Here is a 26,087-nt window from a genome sequence, read left to right as displayed (position 1 = left end):
ATCAACTTTTTTTCCACACAAAAATTGCATGATGTACCTTTGACACTGCATTATAGGACTGTATATATTTACACCATACAGTGGGAGGAAAAAGTGAGTACACCGTTTTCTTACTTTTCTGCCTAAATCATAAAATATGATCAGATCTTTATTAAAATCACAGGAATGAGTAAACAGTGTCTGCTTGAACTAATACCACCCAAACATTTACATTTTATCATATTTTTATTGGACGTAGCATGTAAACATTCACAGCAGAGTGTGGAATAAGTGAGTACACCTCCTGAATATCGCTGAACTGCAGCAGTTTTGTAAAGAGGAATGGTCTAAGATTCATCCTGATCGTTGTGAGCGTCTAATCTGCAACTACAGGAAACGTCTGGATGAAGGTGTTGCTGCCAAAAAAACTGCTGTTTTCTACAATTGATCACTTACTTATTCCATGCCATTGTGAATGTCTCAGGTTTTTGTGTAAGATATCTTGATAAACCTGTGAATTCATTTTTCCATTGTTGATAGCAAGTTGTCCAGACCCTGAACAGCAAAACAGGCCCACACCATGATTTTCCCTGCACCATACTTCACAGTGGGGAGAGGGTTTTGATGTTGGTGTGCTGTTCCACTTTTCCTCCATACATGACATTGTGTGTTCAGCACAAACAATTCAACGTTGGTTTGCGAAAGAGCATTTGGATGCTCCACAGCACTACTGGAAAAATATTCAGTGGACTGATTAACCCAAAGTTGAATATAGACCCCTGCTGACTGATTAGTGTCATGAGAAAAATGACATTGTCACCCTAAGCTCCCTACCAAGATTTAGTGTCACTTTCTAAAGGATCTGGAGCACAACATAAATATTGCTTTTCTTTTTTACATTATCTCTCAAGCCTCTTGCGGCAAAGCAAAATTGTATTTGCGTCTATCTTTATTTAGCAAAAAATAGGCGTAAAACTGAGAAAGAGTGCTATAATATGACCACCTATCTTAATTTCATAGTGCTGTTGTTGCATCAGAGGAAACCTTCAGGAGAACATCTTTTATGTTGAAGGTTGCAGACCCCTGTCAAATTTAACTAGTCACTGTCACATTCTTGTACAAGCGGCCGACTGGGAGATGCCATGGTGCCTCTATCACCAATCACTGCGATAGGTGTCACTCTGGTAAATAAGTAAGTAAGTAAGTAATCTTTATTTATATAGCACTTTTCACAGACAGAGGTCACAAAGTGCTCTACAGTGGACAACAACAAAAACAAACAATACAAAACAGTAAAAAGAAAATGAATTCATAGAAGCAGCTCTATTGGCTCTGGAAAGCCTGTAGCCTGGCTGGCACGACAGATTCTCCTAATGTTTAGGATATGTTCGAATATAAAGAGAAAGAGTTGAGTATGGCACTTGGGATCAACACGGCGGTCCAGCAGCAGCCACCAAAAGCGACTGAAAATGACATACAGTGAAGAACATGTCAAAATGTGCTCAGTGTTGTGAAAATCATAAAAGGTGTAATTGTTTTCTGGCTTTAGCCACTTTTCCCACAATGTTTTGTGTTTATAAATACGTACTAAGGCCAGAACTCTGCTTTGACGCTCATGTTTTCTGTTGTTTTATGTTCTTTATTTAAGGCATACAGGGAATAAATTGTAAAAAACAGAAACAATTGGCCTTTGCCCAGAAAACTTGCATTTATGGATTAAAAAAACGTAGCAGGTTAATAATAAAGGTTTTTTAACGCTCGTATGTTTTTCGACATATTTCGGCCTTTTCCGTGAAGCTGCGGGGAATGACGTCACATTGAGGGAGAGGAAAAAACAGCCATCGGTGCGACCGAAGCGATAGCAGCTTATCCACTACCGTTGATCTTGCCTGGACAACCTAATTTGTCAACCTAAAACAATTTAAGGTAGGAAGACTTTAATCATATATATTGAAATAAAGCATGCATAATGTGCTATTCGTTCTCCCACTCGAAACAAACCGTAGCCTAGTCGTTCATTTCAGTTTGCGTCCCCGTCCCATGGGCTGGGCTGGTTAGCATAGCCAGTGCAAGCTAGCTGTGTCTTTATGAAATACATTTGATAACAGATGTGAAAACTAAGCGGTAATTGGTTTGTATTTGTTGAATTATTGGTAGTGTTATTTTTGTGGTAACTGCTCATGCAGATTTCCCCTAACCACAGAGGTTGGGGTTACATCCGCTCTGGTTTGTACTAGTTTATTACGGAACCATCTATCTTTAATTGAATAGTACTTGACATATTCATGGCTTCGTAAACGCTCTTTCAGTTAAGTTATTGTGACTGTGTCCATATGTCCGTGTAGTGTTTGATTAGAGCTCTTGAAGTAAATAAGTCAAGTGTGTTGGCCTGCTCATAAAATACCAATTTCTATGAGGTTAATTGTTACCGAATATGCTTAAATTAAGCAAATCATTTACGAAGAAAATCATAACTTGATTTAACAGTCGGCTGCAGCTGTTTGACCATGGTTTAGTGGGATCCGCCCAGGCTAGCAGAATACCTTTGGACATATGGCCTCTGCTGTCATTCCTCACATTACCAAGCATTTGCTCTGTTCACTGTTAATAATTTACACGCTATAACGGCCTAAACAGTTCATTTCCTTGTTCCTTATATAAAAGTACATTAGTCCTGGTTTGGTGGTTTCTTCTTTGCTGTGTAATACTGCAGAACATGCTCTCAAAAATATTAATACTGACCTAATTAAGTATTTTTAAGTAAAATAAGTCATATTTTTGGTCTGCAACAGAATCAATTCAGTGTTTCTCACATAAATGCATTGTTATTGTTAGTTAGAAGCTTATAACACTTAATATTACAACCTAACCTTATGTGCAACAAATTGGACTACACATAAAACACATGAAGATGACCCAAATACTCAATTCTCACATGAATGTATAATACAGACTGATAAATTGACTGCGTATTTTTAAGCAGTTGATGGTAATGTCATTCCTGATGGGACTGTAACATGACCTACTTAAAAATGGGCCAGTCGTCTCCTCAGACAATTATAAGGAACTGTTAACAGGGTGAAGACTCATTCTTTACTCCGTTTTTATGCAGTCATTAATGTGTGTCATTCAAAAGCATGTTCTCTGTATGTGATGAATTTTACTAAAACTTTCAGTATGTCAACATTTACTAAACCCAAGCTCAAGGTACTGGCAATGCATGTGATTCTGTGTGTCTCTGCATGTTTGATTGTGAGTTTTCATTATGCTTTAAAGATGTTTTGGAACTTGGAAGTATTGAAGGCCATTGGTGCTGTGTTTTGCTGAGTAATGTGCGAGAGAGGCGAAGGGGCTGGGCCGCATCTTGGGCGCTCTCTCTAACAGCAAAGTCATTGCAGGTACACTGCGTCTGTCTGTGTTGCGGAAGGAGAATTACTCTAGATTTGTTGCGTTTACACTCTCTACTTTAAGTCTGCTGTGACATGTACAGAAGACGAATCTAAGGTTTTGTTTTGTTATGTCTGGCCATGGGGGAGCAGCTTTTATTTCTATTTTGAAATTGTCTCAATTTGACTAAATGTCAAATGTAAAGCAAACTTAGTGGTAAAGAACCAAGTTAAACCGTAAGTATCTCTTCAGTGCATGGTTTGTTGTGCCAAATGTTTTACACACATTTCCAGCATGTTTTATATCTGATGTGAGACGTTTGCTTGGAATGGGTTTGACTTTTGCCGTTTTAAAAGGGGTTTAGTTCACAGATTGTATGGTTTCATAATGATGCCTGTGCCTTAGCATTCATTGTGTCGTCTTTTCACAAAAGATGCTTGTGACAAGTTGTTGAGTCTCATGTCAAATTTAAAAGGTAAATTGACTATAATGTGTGAGACTGAGCTTTTTTTACACAGCATTCTGGCGCTGGTATGAGTGTGTGGGTGGTAATGCAGCAGTAGAGTAAGAGCGGCGTTATCTACTCGCACAAGATGGACGAAGGCCTATCAGCTATATTTGGTCTTTTATAGAGACATGTCATAAGGACACATGCGTCAGGCTGTCTTTTAATTTTTAATTTACTTTTTCAATAACTCACTCTTTAAGTATCTAAACTGCATATAAAGTATCAATAAATTAACTGCTAAACATTTTTTTACGTCTTTTTTGTAAGCATATTGTGGGTTATGTGCAGTTCAATTGATATTGTGTCACATCATCATCGACTGATCTGACTGAGGTCAGTAAAATCCCAGGATGAACTGGCACAGCTCTCGCCGTGGGGGAGGGGCTTTTGGTTTGTTCCAGTCATTCACAGCAGAATAAGAATCGGCTGTAACCTATACTGGTGATGACGTATGCACATGTCCATTACTGTGGACTGTTATTTTTATTTTCTATGAAAAGTTAATTCTGCCCCTCTGGCTGACTCACAGCTCTGCTGACTCTGCTAATCCACTTTTTTGTTTGATCCTTGACCACTGTGCCGTGATGTAACAACCAGCCGATGTGCTTTAAACATGCAACATCAACACAAATACAATGCTACTGTTAGCCCTCACAACCTAATGGTTTGATTTGCTAATGCGACATCCTATTCTTCCCGAGCACTTAGTCCAGGTTTGTTTTTGGCCATTAGTTGATCTTGAATCAATATCCCTCTTCCTCTTTAAGAGAGTAAGGATGTCAGTGAAGGCCTAGGTAGAGGGTACATGTATCTTTAGTTTCTAAATTAATTCCCTCAATATTTTGTACCGTGTAAAGTCAAATAATGCAGACGGGTATCGATAAAACAGAACTTCACTGTTCTCACAATGGAGAAATTCACACGTTACAACAGCTGTCAAGAGGAAATTGTGCTATCAACAAAGAACAGGATAATGTGCAGACAAATAACGGTAATAGTTAAAAGGGTAGAATTGATAAATTATCCATTATTATTCATAAAAATCTAAAAGAGAAATATTAGAACAGATAAGATATTTAAGAGTATCACAATGTCAAAGTAGTGCGAGTTTACAGTCATAGTACAGGTGATTGATAAAGTGACACTGATACAGTTGTTATTGCTTTGAAGTTATGCAACGACTGTTTCATTCATTTTATACAGTGAATTGAATGATTGTTATACACAGGGTGTAAACTTCAACAGAGTTTATACTAAGTCTTTTAGCCTTGAAGCTAAACGTTAATTTAACGCTAACAAATCGTAAAATAGCACTGACATCTGAACAAATTTTATAAAACACACTCAGCTTGACGGTTTTAAATCTTAATATTGAATATATTGAAATAAATCAATGTTGAGTTCTTTAAGACTAACAGATGTAAGAGCAAATACTCTTTTCTTTTCTTTTTCTTATTGTGTGAACCGATTTAATTTTATGCCGTTGCCTGATGGGAAGTCCAAGCTGTTTTGCTGGACGCTCAGTGGATAGAGGCTGACGGCAGCAATCTCATTGTGTACCACTGCCCGGAGACTGTCCGCATTAGTTAGGAATTTCCGCCCCACCCCCTTTGACATTTCACTGTTTTAGCTGTGGCCTCTAGTTGGTATGCCTGAGACCGGATGAGGGGAATGTTTGTGCCTCACAAATATATGTAACTCTCTGACTTCTGCGTGTTTTACTTGAGAAATATATGTAAGAGTCATGATTAGCAGTACACATCACAGATTGCATATATAATTACATGCCTTGCTCAGTGTTCAATACATGTAACTTTTCATCTTCACTTCTTTTAATCTATTTTTTTTTTATTTGCCAAGTTTAGGTTTTCAAAATCAATTTCACTTTTTTTTTTTTTTTTAAGAAAATGGATACAGCAGGAGCTAAGGTTCTGGAGACGGCGGAGGACATCCAGGAGCGCCGGCAGCAGGTGCTCGACCGCTACCGTCGCTTCAAGGATCTGTCTATTATGCGTCGGGCAAAGCTAGAGGACTCCTACCGCTTCCAGTTTTTCCGCCGAGATGCTGACGAGTTGGAGAAATGGATCCAGGAAAAACTGCAAATCGCTTCTGATGAAAATTACAAAGACCCCTCAAACTTGCAGGTTTGTTGGTTTACCGAGATAATCATGTTTCAATGTTAGAGAACACCAACCTCTGTGACACCAATGTTGGGATGTACAGGGAAAGCTGCAGAAACATCAGGCCTTTGAAGCTGAAGTTCAGGCCAATGCTGGCGCCATTATCAAACTGGACGAAACTGGAAATCTCATGATCAACGAGGGCCACTTTTCCTCTGAGACTATTCGGGTAAGACACCTAAAATACCTTCACAAACAAAGAGAAATATAAATGTTTTAAAGAAATGCTAACTTTGTCATCACTGTTGCTATGACTCAGTCCTTCACGCCTTACCGGACACAACAAATACCGATAGTTACAAGTTTCAATATGGCTGAGTACATTAAAGTATGACTTGATTGCTGTGAATCTGCTATTTAATCCTTTTCCTAAAAACCTTTTCATGTTCTTTTTATACATCTTAGCTACTCTTGTATCCATTTATCATAGTGTGTATTTTTTTACTATCACTTCAATGCAGTGACACTTCTGACCTACTTTTTTTTTAAACTGTATTTGTTTCTTCTCCATTTATTGCTTATCATTTATTTACTGTGTTTGTTTTGTCTGTACGGTGAACTAGACACGTCTTGAAGAACTTCATCGTCTTTGGGACCTTCTTTTACAAAAAACTAAAGAGAAGGGGATGAGACTTCTGCAAGCCCAGAAACTAGTCCAATATCTGCGCGAATGTGAGGATGCCCTTGACTGGATCAGTGATAAGGTCTGTTTTAAATGTGATGTATTTTTGAATATGGACTTTTTCAACTCTGAATTGCTTTGTACTCACAGGAGACCATTGTCACCTCTGAAGAGCTGGGTCAGGATCTAGAGCATGTGGAGCTGCTGCAGAAGAAATTTGAGGAGTTTCAGACAGACCTGGCTGCTCATGAGGATCGGGTTAATGAAGTCAATCAACTGGCGGCAAAACTGATCCAAGAGTCTCACCCAGAGGCTGAACTCATTGTCCGAAAGCAAGAGGAAGTTAACGCTGCTTGGCAGCGGCTCAAAGGCCTGGCTCAGCAGAGGCAGGGCAAGCTGTTTGGAGCTGCTGAAGTGCAACGTTTCAACAGGTAAATGCGTCTGACCACAGGTTTTATCCATTATTGTATCACGGCACACTGTTGTGTTTAATGGAGGATATCTGTAACACCAATAGGGACGTAGATGAGACCATCAGCTGGATTAAAGAGAAAGAGCAGCTTATGGCCTCTGATGACTTTGGCCGTGACTTGGCGAGTGTGCAGGCTCTCCTCCGCAAGCATGAAGGACTGGAGAGGGACTTAGCGGCTCTGGAGGATAAGGTAAAGGGCTTTTTTTCTCCACATAATATTACAACTTAGGCAACACAGTTTTGAGTTTTGACAATATGTTCTCTTCTGATAAATTAGGTAAATACACTTGGTGGTGATGCAGAGCGCCTGCAGCAGACACATCCCCAAAATGCATCCCAGATCCACCTAAAGAAGGACGAACTTGTGACCAACTGGGAGCAAATCCGCACTCTGGCTGCTGAGCGCCATGCTCGCCTGGACGACTCCTACAGGTACATGACACACTTTCTGCGTTGCCTCATGTTGTGGAGTTTTCCTAATTAAGTTATGTTTACGTCGTAGACTCCAGCGTTTCACTGCAGACTTTAGGGATCTGACCAGTTGGGTGACTGAGATGAAGGCTCTGATTAATGCTGATGAACTTGCTAATGATGTGGCCGGTGCTGAAGCTTTGTTGGACCGTCACCAGGAGCATAAGGTGAATTATTTTTTGTTTAAGCAACAATTGGACTAAACTATCACTTAACACCCTGTGTGTATGTGTTGACAGGGAGAGATTGATGCACATGAGGATAGCTTCAGGGCAACTGATGAAGCTGGCAAAGCTTTGCTCAATTCGGGACATTATGCCTCTGATGAGGTCAAAGAAAAGGTAGGAGTCTGAGCATTCAATGCATTGTGTAGGGTTTTTTTTGTTTCATGTTTACATGGCTAATGCTTTTAGTTAACCATCCTGACTGAAGAGAAGGACTCTCTGCTGGAGCTGTGGGAAGTTCGGCGGCAGCAGTATGAACAGTGCATGGACCTCCAGCTGTTCTATAGAGACACTGAGCAAGTTGACAACTGGATGAGCAAACAAGAGGTAAACGCAAAACCAGCATCGTTTTCGCAAGTGACAAAAAAGACCCATATCAATTTTACTTTTCTACTTTCTATTAGGCTTTCCTTCTAAATGAAGACCTTGGAGATTCTCTGGACAGTGTTGAAGCGCTTCTGAAGAAACATGAAGACTTTGAGAAGTCCCTGAGTGCTCAGGAAGAGAAGATTACTGTACGTCAATTCTTTATAAGCTCTAAATTTATGGCGATAGTGGTTGATCATGTGTTGTCTCACGAACAAAAGGTGGCGAATCCTGGTGTTGTCATGTCATTGGACACTTCACCGACCTTGTGTGTGTAGTGTGTGAGTGAGTGAAATGTGGTGGTCAGAGGAAGCCTAGTTTCCAACAGTCTAGGGCAGCTGTGGCTGCAGTTGTAGCGTACCACCACCGAATGTGGAGTGATTGAACAATACTGCTATGTATTACACTGTAACGCTTTGAGATGCTTGTCATTGTTATTATTATTATTATTGTTTTTTATTAGTCCCATTTACACGTGATTAACACATGGATATGAACATGTTAATTATTTTCAGGCCCTGGATGAATTTGCCACCAAACTTATCCAAAACAATCACTATGCCAAAGATGACGTGGCAACCCGTAGAGATGCTGTAAGTACCGTTGTCCTTGACTAGCCATATGTCTGTAAAAGCTTTAAATATTGAATTTATTTCAAAATTTTAAACAATGATGTAGCTCATACAGCAGATGTATTAAAACATGTTTTGCAATTGTAGTTGCTCAGCCGACGCAATGCTCTCCATGCCCGGGCTCAGTCCCGACGGGCTGCCCTAGAGGACTCCTTCCACCTGCAGCAGTTCTTCAGGGACTCTGATGAGCTCAAAAGCTGGATCAATGAGAAGATGAAAACTGCAACAGATGAAGCCTATAAGGTTTACTCACTAATTAACCTTGTTGTAGATTATTAGGAAATGATCCACCCTGATTTTTTTTACAACTGTATTTTTATTGTATTAGGATCCATCCAACCTGCAGGGCAAAGTGCAGAAACACCAGGCCTTTGAGGCTGAACTTTCAGCCAACCAGAGCCGTATTGATGCCTTGCAGAAATCAGGCCAAGAGCTGCTGGACGGAAAGCACTATGCCTCTGCAGAAGTGGCTGTACGCATGGAGGATGTTAGCTCACAGTGGAAGAAACTGCTTGAGGCTACAGAGCTCAAAGGTAATGTAAATATGGCTTCTATAAAAATGTTTTTCTAAGGCTGACAAGAACAAATATTGCTTTGTGTTCCCCAATTTTATGATTTGTTTTTGTAATAGGCATTAAGCTTCGTGAGGCCAATCAGCAGCAGCAGTTTAACAGGAACGTTGAGGACATTGAGCTGTGGCTGTATGAGGTGGAGGGTCACCTGGCCTCTGATGACTATGGGAAAGACCTGACCAGTGTACAAAACCTGCAAAAGAAGCATGCGCTCTTGGAGGCTGATGTGGCTGCCCATCAGGTACTCACCACTGTCACCAGAATTTTACCAGCGCCTCTTACTGTCTTTTCTTAATGATTTCATGATTAAAAACCACCTTGTTTAACATTTGTTTTGCACCTCTTCTAGGATCGTATTGATGGCATAACCATTCAGGGCCGCCAGTTTCAGGAAGCCGGACACTTCGATGCTGAAAACATTCGCAAAAAACAGGAGGCTTTGGTTGTTCGCTACGAGGCTCTGCGTGAGCCTATGGCAGCCCGTAAGCAGAAGCTCTCAGATTCTCTTCGTCTACAGCAGCTCTTCAGAGATGTGGAGGATGAGGAGACTTGGATTCGTGAAAAAGAACCCATTGCCGCCTCTACTAATCGCGGTAAACGCCACGTAGAAACAAATTGTACTATTGACGTCCTTCCTCGTCAACTAACTTATGGGCATATCTGTTATAACTATTTTTACAGGCAAAGATCTCATTGGTGTTCAGAACTTACTCAAGAAGCACCAGGCTCTGCAGGCTGAGATCACAGGCCATGAACCTCGCATTAAAGTTGTCAGCCAGAAAGGAGAGGCCATGGTGGAAGAAGGTATGACTTAGAAAAATTGCCATATTAATGTTGTAATACAATCTAATATAAATGTTGATTCAAGGCCACTTTGCTGGTGAGGAGGTGAAAGCCAAGTTGGGAGAGCTTCATGGACGGTGGGATACTCTTAAAGCTAAGGCCTCTCAGCGTAGACAAGATCTGGAGGACTCCCTGCAGGCCCAGCAGTACTTTGCCGATGCCAATGAGGCAGAATCCTGGATGAGGGAGAAGGAGCCGATTGTCGGGAGCATGGACTATGGCAAAGATGAGGATTCTGCAGAGGTACAACAGCAGATCTCTGAACTTGCATGAGTATCTACGGCAGTGGCTTATCCTAATTATTACATTCTGTTATTGGCATTTGTTCAATCATCAACTCGACACTTTGCCAATTAATTAATCAGTTGGTAATCTTGCTTTACGTGTACAGGCTCTTTTGAAGAAGCATGAAGCTCTGATGTCTGATTTGAGCGCCTATGGCAGCAGCATCCAGGCCCTGAAGGAACAGGCCCAGTCTTGCAGGGTATGTTGCTGTAATTGATTTAATGTTCAAATTACCAATATTTTAGTTGTAATAGTGTCTTACTGTGTCTTTGCAGCAACAAGTTGCCCCAACAGACGATGAAACAGGCAAAGAGCTAGTGCTGGCTCTCTATGACTACCAGGAGAAGAGTCCACGTGAAGTGACCATGAAGAAGGGAGACATCCTTACCCTGCTCAATAGCACCAACAAGGTTCATGCAGCTTTTGTCACTTTGAAAACTACTCCTAATAAGACAAAAAGCCTCACAACCTTTACTTTTTGTGCAGGACTGGTGGAAAGTAGAGGTTAATGACCGTCAGGGCTTTGTTCCTGCTGCTTATGTGAAAAAGTTAGACCCAACTCAGTCCTCCTCTCGAGAGAACCTTCTGGATGAACATGGCAGTATTGCACTTCGGCAGGAGCAGATCGAGAACCAGTAAGATTTTGTGAAACATTCTTTTTAACCAGTAGAAAATGTATACCTTTTTGCTCAATTGTTACAATGTTTTATCTGTATCTGGTGTTAATTAATATTCTATAGGTTTTAAAGGTTTTACAAATGTAATAATTTGCATATCATTGACCGCTTGGGTCTGACGTAATGTAAGAAATATACAGTATTACCTTTGCTTATCTCAGACACTAATCCAATTCTCTGGCTTTGACCAATAAGGCGAGCTTTCCTGAGAACAGGCCTGCCAGGTCCAATCAGGAGGGGACTTGATTATGAAATCTAACGGTCTCTCTCCTCATTTTGCAATCTTACAGACTATCACTTAAAGTAGACAATTGTTCTTGAGCCGTCATTTGTTCTCTGTAATGTAAGTGTTGGATGTGAATTTCAATACTGAAACTCACTTTAAAAGTCTGTTTTTGAACAGATTCAGAGTAGTCTTTAGAAGTTGGGTGGCACTGGTTAAAGTTAAACCCCTCCCACTGGTCTTTGCCCTTGTAAATTTCATACAATGACAATAAAACATTAGTGTCGTTGACAAAGGTTGCTGGATGGGAGACGAAACGTCCAACACTTGAACTACAGAGTAAAGATGATGAGTTAAGAAGCTTTGTCTACAATGAAAAACTCCTGAGAGCTTACACAGAGAAATCAAGTAGTTCAAACACTTGGACCAAATTATTACTCGATCAATCAATAAAAAAACCTTCAATGATAATTTTGGTGAATAAGGTACTAAAAACACAAAATGTATTAATTTAGAATCTTTTTTTTATACTCAGGTGAAAGTGTTCATAGTAACTGTCTAATATTATTCATGTAGAAGTTAAAATAAGCAGTACATGTACTTCGATGCACTACCGCCTCTGCCTGTGGAACACTAATCACTAACAACCAACACACCAGTGTACATTTTGACTGCATATGTAATTTTTTTATATTAACATTTAGGTTTAAACAATTATTTGTTTTTTATTCGATCTATTGAATTTCAATTGTGTCTCTGTAAGTACAGATGTTTTGGTCCCTTTTTATTGTTGTTTAGTCTTTGTTTATCATGGAGATTTTGGCCATAGTCTAATTTTCATCAGCAGAAATATAACTTTTTCCAAACGTATGACAATATATATCAGTCGATAAAATTAACCCTGCAACACACTAATTATCTTGCCTCGCCCCTTCTCTCTGTCTCCCTCCGTTCCTTTGCTGAATTTACAACTAAATATGTCTTGCTGTGCCTTGGCCTTGCCCTTGTGCAGGCTTGTCACCAAGGAAGCCTGCAGCGTGTCTGTGCGCATGAAGCAGGTGGAAGAGCTGTGAGTAGAAGCCAGCATCACTCTGCGTGTTGTGATTGTGAACATCTACGTTTCTCCATCCTCTCCTGCAGTCCTCAAACCTATGTGCCATTTCTTCATTGCCCTCCTGTTCTATTCAGCAGATGAATAGAAGTAACTACTGTACCTTTTACATCCTCGTCTTTCCCAGACTTGCCCATTGAACCCATTTTAATTATAGTATTTGTCGTTTATATGGAGTAATGAACACAGATTGCGAAAGCATAATGTTATGGCTGTATATGTTCAAGTCTGTGGAAAAATGGTATGAGACAGTTTGTTCCTATAGTTCCGTTGTGGTTGTTTTGTATTTTTAGGAGGTTTAATTACAACAATGTAGAACAATGACGACGGCTGTTGCCTACATCTCTTTTTTTTTTTTGCTCATAATTGCTTTTGGTTCATTCAGTTTGGAATTATTAAGGTGCTATTGTTCAACAGTAAATCTTTTTTTCTTTTACATATTGAAATTTCAAAGCGCAAACTGGCCATTGCTTCCATACCGCCAACTGCTGCATGTGTTTCTTCATTCTCTTCTGTTTTCTGACTCTGTTCCTCACCTTGTCATGTCAGGTACGGCACCTTACAGGAACTGGGAGACAAGCGCAAAGACATGTTGGAAAAGAGCTGCAAGAAGTTCATGTTGTTCAGGGAGGCCAACGAGCTGCAGCAGTGGATCAACGAGAAGGAGAGTGCTCTCACCAGTGAGGAGGTGGGCTCTGACCTCGAGCAGGTCGAGGTCCTACAGAAGAAGTTCGATGATTTCCAGAAGGTACTGTTTTATATAAATGGTTTCATGTATGCATGTGCTAGAACTGGACAGTGTTGGGATAAAATGTATCTTCAGATGTTTTAAAATTTGACAATAGTACGATTAAGTATGAACCAAGAACCTCATCACATTTAAACTACCTATTGATAGTAGTGATAGTTATGTGTTTAAAGCTGTGAGACCTGCCATATTGGGGGCTGCGATGCATCAGCTCTGCTGGATGCCCAAACTTTTGCTATGGCCTTTTTTCATATTTTGGTATTTGGGAAAATGTGAAAGATGACAATACCTGATTGATTTATTTGAAATTATATGGGACTGTCTCATCTGTAATTTCATGATTTGGAAAGATAATTTCCTCTTCTCCTTCTTGTTCACTCCTTCACATTAACAGACATTTTGATCCAGAGTGCTTAGACCTTCACACTGTATAATACCTTTCTTACTGCAGTTTATATTTGAGATTAATTGTGCTGGTCTAGAATGCAAATACACAATAGCTTGCTTTGTTGTTGTTGCTGTGTTCAAGTCTGGAACAGATTTAAATGAATTAATGGCCAATATCGAAAGAGAAATGACAGTATTAAAGACATGGTTTGATTATAATAAATTGTTCTTAAACTGGGATAAGACAAATTATATGGTGTTTGGAAATAAGAAAAATGCATGTACAAAACTAGTTATTGAAGATGTAAATATTGAATGTGTCTCAGAAATCAAATTTTTGGGGGTTATCCTAGACAGCAAACTTAGCTGGAAGCCTCATATTGACCACATCAAAGGTAAAGTTAGTAAAAATATTGGTATCCTATATAAGGTTAAACACACGTTGGATGAGGCTTCATTACAGCTTTTATACTCAGCCTTAATAGTTCCTTATATAACATACTGTATTGAAGTGTGGGGAAATGCATGCACCAGTTATACAGAAAGGTTGTTCTTACTCCAGAAGAAAGCTATAAGAATTGTGACTCTCAAAGGTCCACGAGATCACACAAACAAACTGTTTATAAAACTGCAGACCTTGAAATTTAATGAATTGGTCAAATTTAAAATACTACAAATTATGTGGAGAGTGAAAAATAAGTTGGTGCCAATACATATTCAAAACAAATTTGTGTTAATTACAGATAGTAACAACAGAAGAAAGGGCAATTTCTGGGTTCCATTTTCACACACTTCACAAAAACAAAAGGGGTTTCTTGTAAAAGGGATCAGTTTATGGAATTCTTTGGACATTGTTCAAAAATCATGTAACACAATCACTCAATTCAATCAAATGTATAAAAAAAAAGTACTTGGAAAATACGAAAGCAACGAAACATAAGAACCAATGTTGAATTTGAAACAGTTATTGATTTAGATGTAAAGTATTATTTGTACCTTGATATAGGCTAACACACATCAAAAACCGGTGAGCCATCTGTTCAGAGTCAGCTCAGATTTTGGAGAAAAAAAAAAAAAAAAAAGGGGCATGAAATTTATAAGACAATGTCTTCCTCATGCTCCTATTCAGCATTGAATATTTTGCTTTTGCTGTTGTTGTTGTTATTATTGTGTCTGTAATAACACCATGGCTGAATAAAAAACTTGAACTGAACTGAACTGAACTTTGTTTCACAGGATCTAAAGGCTAACGAGTCTCGCCTCAGAGACATCAACAAAGTGGCTTCAGAGTTGGAGTCTGAGGGGCTCATGGCTGAGGAGGCCCCAATGGTTCAAGCTCAGGTAAATGTTTCATTTATGTTATGGTTCTTGTGGTCCTCGGGAACTTGGGAAAAGGTTCCCATGAACGCAGCATTTCTGACTGAGCGTTGTTATTGTCATAGTGTTGTTATTAGGGATGCAATGATTCATGAATCGATACGTATTTCGATACAAGGGTCACGATTTCTATTCAATTCGATGCATTTAATGCCCTGAAAAAGAGTTCCATTTAAGTTAAGTTAGATTTTTGTTTTTTAAATATGATTTCGCTGTCAACCAAAAATTCCTCAAAGCCGGATTACACTTTCTGCTGTATTGTATCAACATAGGTCCTAGTGAAAAATATTCAAGTGCTAAGCTCTTTAGACCTTTGAAAATACTGTATTTAAGTTTTTAGTTTACTTTGTTTAAGCTGCTTAATTCTTATTTTCTTTAGAATTGACATCATTACACAGTAATGAAGCTCAAAGGCAGTCAGCTGAATCAGGGAAGCTCATAGGCTATACAATAGTCAATAGGCTGAAAATAGCATTAGCGGGCCAGCGCGGCACGTCTACAATATTTCTTAGATTCATATCGAACATATTTGCATATTGAATCCAAGAGGAAGTATCGAACAATTCGATATAATATCGAATAATAATAAACGTTGCATCCCTAGTTGTTGTAGTTTTGAAATTTGATGTGCTTTGTTTTTCATGTTAACAGCAACAGGAACTTCTTGGTTCTGCTCCTGGAAAGGTACATTTTATTTATATATATATATATATATATATATAGAATTCTTTGCTTCACTTAAATGCAGATTAAAAGCATTAAACCAATGATCATTCTGATTTTTACTCAATAGGACGAAGGCGATTCCAAAACTGCTTCACCGTGGAAGGTAAGAATAATTGTGGAATTAACCAAAATGTATTTCTATATGATTTGTAAATTTTGCATGTAAAGTATGGGCGAGTGGTTATTTAGTGTTAGGGTTGGAGCACTACAGACGATTCCAGTCAGAGAATCTTTCCTGAACTTTATTACAGCAGCAGCAGCAGCAGAGAGTATACAAGCTTTCACGTGTGTGTAAAGTGTGTAAAGGGGAATAAAGTAATTAAAATAAGGGTAATTAAATAAGATACATAAATACAATAGCTATGCCCGGTGTCCTTATTACAGTTACAGTTTTTATAACTTACCTGTTCACATGATGGGGCGTTCAAGCGCACCTCAGAAAACCCAACATTGAACAAATAGGCCTTTCAGACATTGCACGAGATACATTTGAGACTAGGCAATTTTCATTAAGAATTACAAGTTAAAAGCAGCTTCTTAAAAAGCAGCTTTTTAAGAAGCTGTCACTTTTATATTTTAGTCGAACATTTAGTGGTGTCATCGTTACTATGTACTGTCTGGTGCGTAACTAAATGGAGATGAGTCTGGTTTGGTTTCTATTGACACTCTTGACTGGCTTGGTGTGTTTTTTTCCCCTCTTCATCCTTTTCTATTTTATTTTGTTTCATCTTAAAATAGAATATACGCTTGGCTGTTCAAACAACTGCCAACTTTAATACTATCAAGGTAAGTTTGAGTAGTCTGTCTCAGTAATTTTGGCATGACTTCATGTTAGCGAATGCCTCCGTTCCATCGTCGTCCGCCCGCAGTCCTCCCTGTCTGTATCGGTGCCACTTGGCTTTTCCATTTTCTCCTTTGTCTGAACCTTTAACCATCCATTACTTCAATACAACTGTGAATGGTTTGGTCATAAAGTAAAATCTCTGTCGTCCCTGATGTGTATGTTTCAATAGTGCATCAGTAGTGATTGTGTTCATTGTACTTCTTTTGTTTTTGTGAAATACTGATTTGTTTCTTTTGACATTTTGCTTCAAATTCACTGTCAACATACTCTACCTTATTTTGTGATCAATTGATAACTATTTATACTAAACGTACCAATTTATGAACATGTCTTACCATTGTATTTGAACATTATATTTTCACTCTAGGAGCTAAATAACCGGTGGAGGTCCCTGCAGCAGTTGGCTGAGGAGAGGAGCAATATGCTGGGAAGTGCTCATGAGGTGCAACGCTTCCACAGGTACCAATTCACGCGATCGGCTTTAAAATGCAGACTGGCGTCATCTTCGATCAACAACAAAAATGTGTGTCTGTTTTTAGGGATGCTGATGAAACCAAAGAGTGGATTGAGGAGAAGAACCAAGCTCTCAACACTGATAACTACGGTCACGATCTGGCCAGCGTTCAGGCTCTGCAGCGTAAACACGAAGGTTTTGAGAGAGACCTCGCCGCTCTGGGTGATAAAGTGAGATAGCCTTTATTTAAACGATTGCTTTAAAACTTGATCTATCCATAGGCCTCCTGCTCAGTGTAACCGTTTTCTTGTTTACAGGTGAACTCTCTCGGGGAAACAGCGGAGCGTCTGATTCAGTCCCACCCAGAAGCAGTGGATGACATTCAGGAGAAGTGCACCGAGCTGAACACTGCCTGGAGCAGCCTGGTTGGACGTGCAGACCAACGCAAAGACAAGCTGGGCAACTCGCATGATCTGCAGCGCTTCCTGTCTGACTTCAAGTGAGTTCAGGCTGACTGTGTACTTTTGCATATTGATAATGCGACTAGAATCCATGTCTGTGTTCCTTTTATTCAGAGATTTGATGTCTTGGATAAATGGTATTCGAGGCCTGGTCTCCTCAGAGGAACTTGCAAAGGACGTGACAGGAGCTGAGGCCCTTTTAGAGAGACACCAGGTATTTTTACAACCAACAGCTTCATGTAGGAAACCTTTGAAGTGGACTTAATTGTGTTGATCCCATCAGGAGCACCGCACTGAGATTGACGCCCGCGCTGGAACCTTTCAGGCCTTTGAACAGTTTGGTCAGCAGCTATTGGCTCGAGGCCACTATGCCAGTCCTGAAATTCAGCAGAAACTGGAAGCTCTGGATCGTGAACGAGCGGACCTGGAGAAGGCCTGGGTGCAGCGTCGCATGATGCTGGACCAGTGTCTTGAGCTGCAGGTAAAGTATCCACAAAGTCATGAGCAAAACCATACAGATGCACATCTCTGACACTGTGTTCTCCTTGGCAGCTGTTCAACAGGGACTGTGAGCAGGCAGAGAATTGGATGGCAGCTCGTGAAGCCTTCCTGGCCAGTGATGACAAGGGAGACTCCTTGGACAGTGTTGAAGCTCTCATCAAGAAACATGAAGATTTTGACAAGGCCATCAATGTCCAGGTTAGATGTTTATACATAATCCCCCTGTCCCCCCCCTTTTTCAAGCATTTTTATTGTAACGTCTTGTCACTGCAGGAAGAGAAGATTGCTGCTTTGCAGTCTTTTGCTGACCAGTTAATTGGTGCTGACCATTATGCAAAACCAGAAATTTTTGAACGCCGCAATGAAGTGCTGGACAGGTACAAGTCTCATTTTAGCAGTTGTCTGTTGCTCTATGCTTAGAATGTACGTTACTAAGATGACCTTTTAACTTTTGCACAGGTGGCGTCGTCTCAAGGCGCAAATGATTGAGAAGCGCTCTAAGCTCGGCGAGTCACAGACTCTGCAGCAGTTTAGCAGAGATGTGGATGAGATTGAGGCATGGATCAGTGAGAAGCTTCAAACGGCAACAGATGAGTCATACAAGGATCCGACTAACATCCAGGTAAATACGATGAATAAAAAAGAAAATAATATGAAATGTAATCCGTATTTACTGCATAATGTATTATTGAAACATAGAAACTGCTAATCCGTTTTGTCTTTTTTGTATTTACTTAAATTTACTTGCAATTTCCTACCCTTTGTAAAGAGAGACTGAATTTTCCTCCCACTGTCTTATTTTTTTAGCTTTCCAAGCTGTTGGTAAGTTTGAGTAGTGTGTTCACTAACATCCAAGCAGATATCCTCCATTTGTCCATGTCTTTTCTTTTTTGTGTTGTATCCATCTTTTGTACAAGCAGAGAACTTCTAGCAGAGTGACAGCTTCTTTTCCACTTGGGTTTAATTTGCAGTTGTTTTACAAATGCCTTAATTGCGTTTTGTGAATGTTTTTAGTTTTTAGTTGATGGTTGTGTCTTCCACGTTTTCAATTTTTTCATCTGAGAAGGTCATGTGTAAAGTTGTTTAAAGCACAATTTCTACACACTGAAAAAAGTACACTGAAAACAATAGTTTGAATGTGTCATCATGTCCCAAGATAAGTCCAGACTGCCAAGTGGCCACGAAAAGCAAATAACTTAAAGCAACTTTTTAGTGACCTCTCTCTGTTAGATGTATCTAAGATAAGTAATTGTTGTCTATGTAGCCATTTTACGCTTTTGATTATTGTCTTGTGTATCATTGTCTATTTTCGTTGTATGTTTTTAGTGAATTGTCTGTTAGACTAACTAACCCACCTTAATTTTTCTGCTTCACATTTTTTGTCTATCAATTTGGTGAATAAAAACCAAGCGCTTTTTATGTGCATTGAAGTTGAACGGTAAGATAATGACTGACTGTCTGCTGTCCATCTGCTGCCAGAGTAAGCATCAGAAACATCAGGCATTTGAAGCTGAACTGCACGCCAACGCTGACCGAATCCGTGGCGTTATTGATACGGGCAATGCACTAATCCAGAGAGGAGCGTGTGCTGGCAGTGAAGATGCTGTTAAGGTACATTTATCATCATGTTTAACATGCACCTTTACAAATAAATGCATTTTCAAACCAAATGTTTCAGGCAAGACTTAGTGCACTAGATGAACAATGGCAATTCTTGGTCAACAAATCTGCAGAGAAGAGCCAGAAACTGAAGGAGGCCAACAAGCAGCAGAACTTTAACACTGGCATCAAAGACTTTGACTTCTGGCTCTCTGAGGTAGATGTGAAAGAATTACGATGATGCATGCCTTTGTAATGCCTTTGTACAAAGATGCAATATTTGACTGCTCCCATTGCTTTTAAGGTGGATGCTCTTCTTGCATCTGAGGATTACGGCAAAGATCTGGCCTCTGTCAACAACCTGCTGAAAAAACACCAGCTGCTCGAAGCTGATATTTCTGCTCATGAGGTTTGGACCATGGTTGAACTTAACTTTTCCTGCAACAACAACAAGCATAAGTATTTCCTTCTTCTTTAGGATCGCCTGAAGGACCTGAATGGGCAGGCTGACAGCTTGATGGCCAGCAATGCATTTGACACTACACAGGTGAAAGACAAGCGTGACGCTGTCAATGGTCGTTTTGCCAAGATCAAGAACATGGCTGCTGGTCGTCGCGCCAAACTCAATGAGTCCCATCGCCTGCATCAGTTCTTTAGGGACCTGGATGATGAGGAGTCTTGGATAAAGTAAGGACTGAATAATGGATTATGTAAAGATAGGTGTATTGTAATAAATGGGAGATAGAACTTTTTCATTAACTTAAATATCTAATGATGCACGTTTACATCTTCACAGGGAAAAGAAGCTGCTTGTAAGTTCGGAGGACTATGGACGTGATTTGACCGGAGTACAGAATCTGAGGAAGAAACACAAAAGGTTAGAGGCGGAGCTTGGTGCCCATGAGCCGGCCATTCAGGTGAGTGACAGCTATTTGCTTTAAAATCAAGAAATTACACTATCACATATTTTAGGGAAATTTAGGTACTCATGCTTAACATTGTCTTGTTGTTGTTACTGCAGTCAGTGCTGGATACCGGGAAGAAGCTGTCTGATGATAATACAATAGGCCAGGAGGAAATCCAGCAGAGACTTGCCCAGTTTGTGGATCATTGGAAGGAACTTAAAGACTTGTCCGGTGCAAGGTATGTGGCATGTTTATTTTTTCAAGGCAGGAGAGGTTAAGGAAACGCTTTAACGTGTAAATGCTCAGGGGCAAGAGGCTGGAAGAGTCGCTGGAGTACCAGCAGTTTGTTGCAAATGTGGAGGAGGAAGAGGCATGGATCAATGAAAAGTTGAACTTGGTTGGAAGTGAGGATTATGGTGATACGCTGGCAGCTGTGCAGGTGCTTTTTTTGTTTTATGATAATAAAGCATTGTTTTCAAATATTTTCTTTTGATACAGTATAAATTACAGCGGTCGGGTAATTCTTTCACAGGGCTTACTCAAGAAACATGAAGCATTTGAGACTGACTTTACAGTCCACAGAGACAGAGTCAATGATGTGTGCTCGAATGGAGAGGAGCTGATCAAGAAGGTTAGAAAGACATCAATACAAACTTATTTGCATCGTTTGACTTTGTTGTTTATGATGATATATATTTTCTATGTTCTTAACAGAACAACCACCATGTTGACAACATTAGTGCAAAGATGTCCGCTCTCCGAGGCAAGGTTTCAGAGCTGGAGCGAGCAGCGGCTCAGAGGAAGGCAAAACTGGATGAAAACTCAGCTTTTCTGCAGTTCAACTGGAAGGCCGATGTTGTGGAGTCCTGGATTGGTAATTTAAAGGCCTTCATTAACAGAATTTATAAAGTTCAATTTACTTAATCCAACAGTATTTATTTGTAGTACTATATTTAAGATTGGCAGTTAACAGTGAATGTTTTGTGTTTTCAGGTGAGAAGGAGAACAGCCTGAAGACTGACGACTATGGTAGAGACCTGTCCTCTGTGCAGACTCTTCTCACTAAACAGGTACAGCGCTGTTGTGAAAAAGCATGTGTCACAATTATTGTCCTTCCAATGAATATATAGGAGAAAAATATTTGTATGTGTTTTCTGGGTGAAAATGTATCACTTCACAAATTGTTCTACTTGTTTTATGGAGCTCTAAATAAAGAATACAATGGCCATATTCTCAGATACAACATGGAAAATGACACGTGTACATTTTCAGTGCACTGTCCAATGGCCCTAAACTCTCCCAAAAATCACTTCTTGAGAATTGAAAGTTTTTGGGGTCTTGGTGTCAAAAGGTCTCCATGAGCACAGCCAATTTCCACCTTCATCATCAGAAGAAAGCCAAGAAGTGTTTCCCCACCAAAAAAATCTGCAATTTAAATGAGATCTGTGCTGTGGTCAGATGAGAGAAAAACAACCTGTAGCGGGTTTGTGATAAACCAAAGAGCCTCATAAAACCTCCTCAATCACGTCCCAGTCCCCTGACCTGAATCCTACTGAAAACAGTACCTTTCTGTTATATTGTATAAGTCAGTGGTTCTCAGCTGGTGTGCTGTCAGGACCTTAATCATAGGATGACAAGCCATGACTCAAATAAGAATATATTATATAAATACTGTATATTTTCCACAAAGTACTGCATTAAAGAAGCCCATAAAACTGAAATTATGATCAAAACAACCTAATAATATTAATTTTATCAGAATCCTTTGTCTATTCTTATATTAGGTAAATATTGAAAGAGATTTTCCTTAGGAAGAAAATCAGAAAATGGTTTGCGACCCACCGATTGAGAATCACTTATATAAGTAATATAGGCTACATATTAGTCCTGAGGCTAACCTTTCGTGTGCACTTTTTTGTGGTAGGAGACATTTGATGCTGGCCTCCAGGCTTTTCAACAAGAAGGCATCACCAACATCACAGCGCTCAAAGACCAACTGCTGGCTGCCAAACATGTCCAGTCAAAGGCTATTGAGGCTCGTCACGCTTCTCTGATAAAACGCTGGAACCAGCTTCTATCCAACTCTGCTGCCCGCAAGAAGAAACTTCTGGAGGCACAGGAGCACTTTAGAAAGGTACACTTGTAGTGTTGTTTTGGCAGTTGTTTTAGTCAAAGTCTTTTGGATAAAAATGCAACCACTTTTCTATATTTCTGACATTTTATGAATAAGACATTTTCTGCAGTCAAAATATTACAAATAGTAATTCTTTGCTTGAAGTTACTTGATAAAGTAATTATAATTCAATTACCAGTTGTGCAATTGTAATGTGTTACTTTACTGCGTTACATGAAAAGTAATCTAATTGCAATAGTGGATTACTTGGTAATCTGTCACTCGCCAACCCTGGTGCATACCCTCTATTTACACATTCTTTGGTCTCATTTCCCATTAGGTTGAAGATCTGTTCCTGACGTTTGCCAAGAAGGCGTCTGCCTTCAACAGCTGGTTTGAGAACGCAGAGGAAGACCTGACAGACCCAGTTAGATGTAACTCTCTGGAGGAGATCCGAGCTCTGCGAGAGGCACATGAGGCTTTCCGCTCCTCACTCAGCTCTGCTCAAGCCGACTTCAACCAGCTGGCTGAGCTGGACCAGCAGATCAAGAGTTATCAAGTGGTATCCAACCCCTACACCTGGTTCACCATGGAGGCTCTTGAGGAAACATGGAGAAACTTGCAAAAGATTATCAAGGTAACCAATGTTATAAACATTAAGGCACAATATTTTTCCAATAGAAATTTTAGTCAACTCATTTTTCATTTTGTTTTTAATGAAGGAGCGAGAGCTGGAGTTGCAGAAAGAACAGAGAAGGCAGGAGGAAAATGACAAGTTGCGGCAGGAGTTTGCTCAACATGCTAATGCGTTCCATCAGTGGCTGCAGGAGACCAGGTAAAGCTGATGTAGATGGCACTTTTGGAATTGGTCCTTGTGATTCAAGGCCACTTAAAGTTGTTGTGGGTTTGTTTGTTAAATAAGTAATTTTGTTCTTTTTTCCCCCTCTTTCTCCGCTTCCTCGCTGGTGCTCGGGATTTCTTCGCTTATCAGGACATATCTGCTGGATGGGTTAATATCACTTTTTTTCTTTAATAAATTTGTGTCAAAACGTGTATCTAAAACTGTGTAGTGAAAGTAGATATTTTAATAGCTTGAGATCAGCCTACTTTCTGAGGATTTTATTGAATTCTATTCTTGTATGACGTTTAATCTCTGGCCCTCCACCCTCTCTCTGAATAGCATAGCCTATCGGCGAGTTATCTGTGTCTATCAATACCAGGTTGCTGATGATCTTTCTGGAAGGTCAATCTCTTTCAAGCCTTGGTTTGGTTTACCATTGCCTCTGACCCAGTGCCCTGACTCGACTGACACCACACTCCTATGTTTTAAACATCACAGTATACGTTCTGCTTTACTAACATTCACCCTTTTTTAGACTAGAAGCAGCACCAATGAAGCTTATTATCAGATAGATTTGTTGATTAAGTCTGTCCCCACATTTTAACTGTAACAATACAGTTTGATTTTATATCCCAGTAGGGACTTGTAGTTGCCTGGCCTGCCAAACTAAATGCTTTTTCAAAGATTTTTCAAAGTAGTCTGTAGTCTTGGAGCGAGCGTGATCTCAGCGATTTCCCGGTAGGCGCGATTAGAGAACGCTGGATATGTCGCAGGAGCGAGTAGCAGGAAGGCTTTTTAAAAACGTCCTTTTTCACGAACGGTTATAGGGATTTTATATTTTCCATATAAAGAGTACGTCAGTCACCGCCATCTTTAAAGTTTTGTGGATCGTTCTTCTTTTGAACAGAAAGGAGGAGCATCTGGCTGGTCAGGCAAGACTTGTAGTGCACATGTAAATGTTCTGCGTTATCATTAGTAACTCCCATGTCACAGCTCATATAAGTCTGACAGTCCGGTGTGATGTAGGCCTAATTATAAGGGTGCATGGTTTTTGTGACTTTGGCATGGATTTCTGTTAAAATAATCACAACGTGAAATCTAGACCTAGGTCAAAAAATATTCACATTAAGTTTGTCTCATTGTGAAATTGCATAAGCCATTTCTGTAGCTGCTAGTCTGTAAACGTTTTTGTATCATCAGATCATGCATGGTGGAGGAGTCTGGTACCCTCGAGTCCCAGTTGGAAGCTACCAAGGTTAGTCTTTATATACTTGTTGGTACGTAAAACAAAGTATTTCTGAAACTAATTAGAACAATTGTGCTAATTATGTGACGATGTGGTTGATTTGTGTGCGTGTGTCTAAATAGCGTAAACATCAGGAGATTCGAGCTATGCGCAGCCAGCTGAAGAAAATTGAGGACTTGGGTGCAGCTATGGAAGAAGCTTTGATTCTGGATAACAAATATACAGAGCACAGCACAGTGGGTCTCGCGCAGCAATGGGACCAACTGGATCAACTAGGCATGAGGATGCAACACAACCTAGAGCAGCAGATACAGGCCAGGTAAACAAACATGCACAAACTGCATCAACAAAACTATTTGTAAAACATGTTGACGGTAACTGTTTTTATTTCAGGAACACAACAGGAGTGACAGAAGAGGCTCTGAAAGAGTTCAGCATGATGTTTAAGTAAGGATCTCTTCAGTGAGCACTACCATAACTTACTGCCTATTGTATTAAAAAAAGTAAATGTGTTTTGATTTTTCCTTTTTCTTCAGGCACTTCGACAAGGAAAAGTCAGGAAGACTAAACCACCAGGAGTTCAAATCCTGTTTAAGATCTCTAGGCTACGACCTGCCAATGGTGGAAGAAGGAGAGCCTGATCCAGAGTTTGAGGCCATTCTAGACACTGTAGATCCCAACAGGTGTGAAATTGATACTTCAAACTTTATCATTATTCTATCTTTGAATCATTTGTAAATAAAAGCCATATGTCCACAGGGATGGAAATGTATCTTTACAAGAGTACATGGCCTTTATGATCAGCCGCGAGACCGAAAATGTCAAATCCAGTGAGGAGATTGAGAGTGCCTTCCGAGCACTCAGCACTGAGAACAAACCCTATGTCACAAAAGAGGAACTCTATCAGGTGGGACGTGTGTCTTGCATGAGAATTCAGATTAAAAGTATACAGTAATCTAATTTAACCACTTTTTTTCAGAACTTAACCAAGGAGCAGGCAGACTACTGCCTGTCACACATGAAACCGTACTTGGACAGCAAGGGTCGTGAGATGCCCTCAGCTTTCGATTTTGTTGAATTTACCCGCTCACTTTTTGTCAACTGATCCATAGCCCCCCGGTGACCAATCGAGATGCGTTTGCCTCACACACAAAGCTGAAACTGCATGATTGTGGCACTAGAAGTACTCAATGATAACTATTTATCTAACTTAACCTTGTAACTCTTTGTGCTTCTTATAGCATAGTAACTGTCTGCCTCTGAATGTTACTGTTTAGCTCTTTTAGCTTGTGCTTTCACTAAATACCTATGATGTTACACAAACACTTTAACA

The 26,087-nt window shown here is 39.9% G+C and overlaps 1 protein-coding gene across 2 annotated transcripts; it reads left to right on the top strand.

Moving 5' to 3' along the window:
- The first annotated feature begins 1,773 nt into the window (after positions 1-1,773).
- On the top strand, positions 1,774-26,082 carry sptan1 (spectrin alpha, non-erythrocytic 1). Of its 2 annotated transcripts, XM_079551789.1 has the most exons (56): positions 1,774-1,905; positions 5,779-6,018; positions 6,098-6,223; positions 6,618-6,758; positions 6,827-7,107; positions 7,194-7,338; positions 7,426-7,580; positions 7,651-7,786; positions 7,859-7,960; positions 8,033-8,170; positions 8,248-8,358; positions 8,725-8,802; positions 8,929-9,084; positions 9,170-9,374; positions 9,473-9,654; positions 9,763-10,006; positions 10,095-10,217; positions 10,282-10,499; positions 10,648-10,740; positions 10,817-10,951; positions 11,028-11,176; positions 12,454-12,510; positions 13,102-13,300; positions 14,924-15,028; positions 15,716-15,748; positions 15,858-15,893; positions 16,529-16,576; positions 17,002-17,093; positions 17,174-17,318; positions 17,406-17,587; positions 17,664-17,763; positions 17,833-18,030; positions 18,102-18,248; positions 18,324-18,427; positions 18,510-18,672; positions 18,858-18,872; positions 19,530-19,661; positions 19,729-19,866; positions 19,954-20,058; positions 20,128-20,336; positions 20,446-20,566; positions 20,671-20,792; positions 20,861-20,993; positions 21,087-21,185; positions 21,269-21,428; positions 21,548-21,624; positions 22,479-22,688; positions 23,008-23,304; positions 23,390-23,502; positions 23,659-23,676; positions 24,709-24,763; positions 24,877-25,073; positions 25,148-25,201; positions 25,291-25,437; positions 25,514-25,661; positions 25,734-26,082. In XM_079551789.1, exons 2-56 carry the CDS (start codon positions 5,782-5,784, stop codon positions 25,857-25,859), a joined length of 7,440 nt encoding a protein of 2,479 aa, XP_079407915.1. In that variant the 5' UTR covers positions 1,774-1,905; positions 5,779-5,781; the 3' UTR covers positions 25,860-26,082. The 2 variants fall into 2 exon arrangements, with proteins under 2 accessions (XP_079407915.1, XP_079407916.1); XM_079551790.1 differs by lacking the exon at positions 12,454-12,510.
- The last annotated feature ends 5 nt before the right edge of the window (positions 26,083-26,087 follow it).

Source organism: Gobius niger (genome assembly GCF_951799975.1).
Source record: "Gobius niger genome assembly, chromosome: 2".
Classification (NCBI taxonomy): Eukaryota; Metazoa; Chordata; class Actinopteri; order Gobiiformes; family Gobiidae; genus Gobius; species Gobius niger.
This window is presented reverse-complemented; position numbering and strand designations above follow the sequence as displayed.

Excerpts from the sequence above, each read along its gene's own strand:
- sptan1 (XM_079551789.1), top strand. The coding sequence starts at position 5,782 with ATGGATACAGCAGGAGCTAAGGTTCTGGAGACGGCGGAGGACATCCAG. Across the intron at positions 8,359-8,724 it reads CTCAGGAAGAGAAGATTACT|GCCCTGGATGAATTTGCCAC; the intron begins GTACGTCAATTC and ends AATTATTTTCAG. Across the intron at positions 19,662-19,728 it reads GCAGTGAAGATGCTGTTAAG|GCAAGACTTAGTGCACTAGA; the intron begins GTACATTTATCA and ends CAAATGTTTCAG.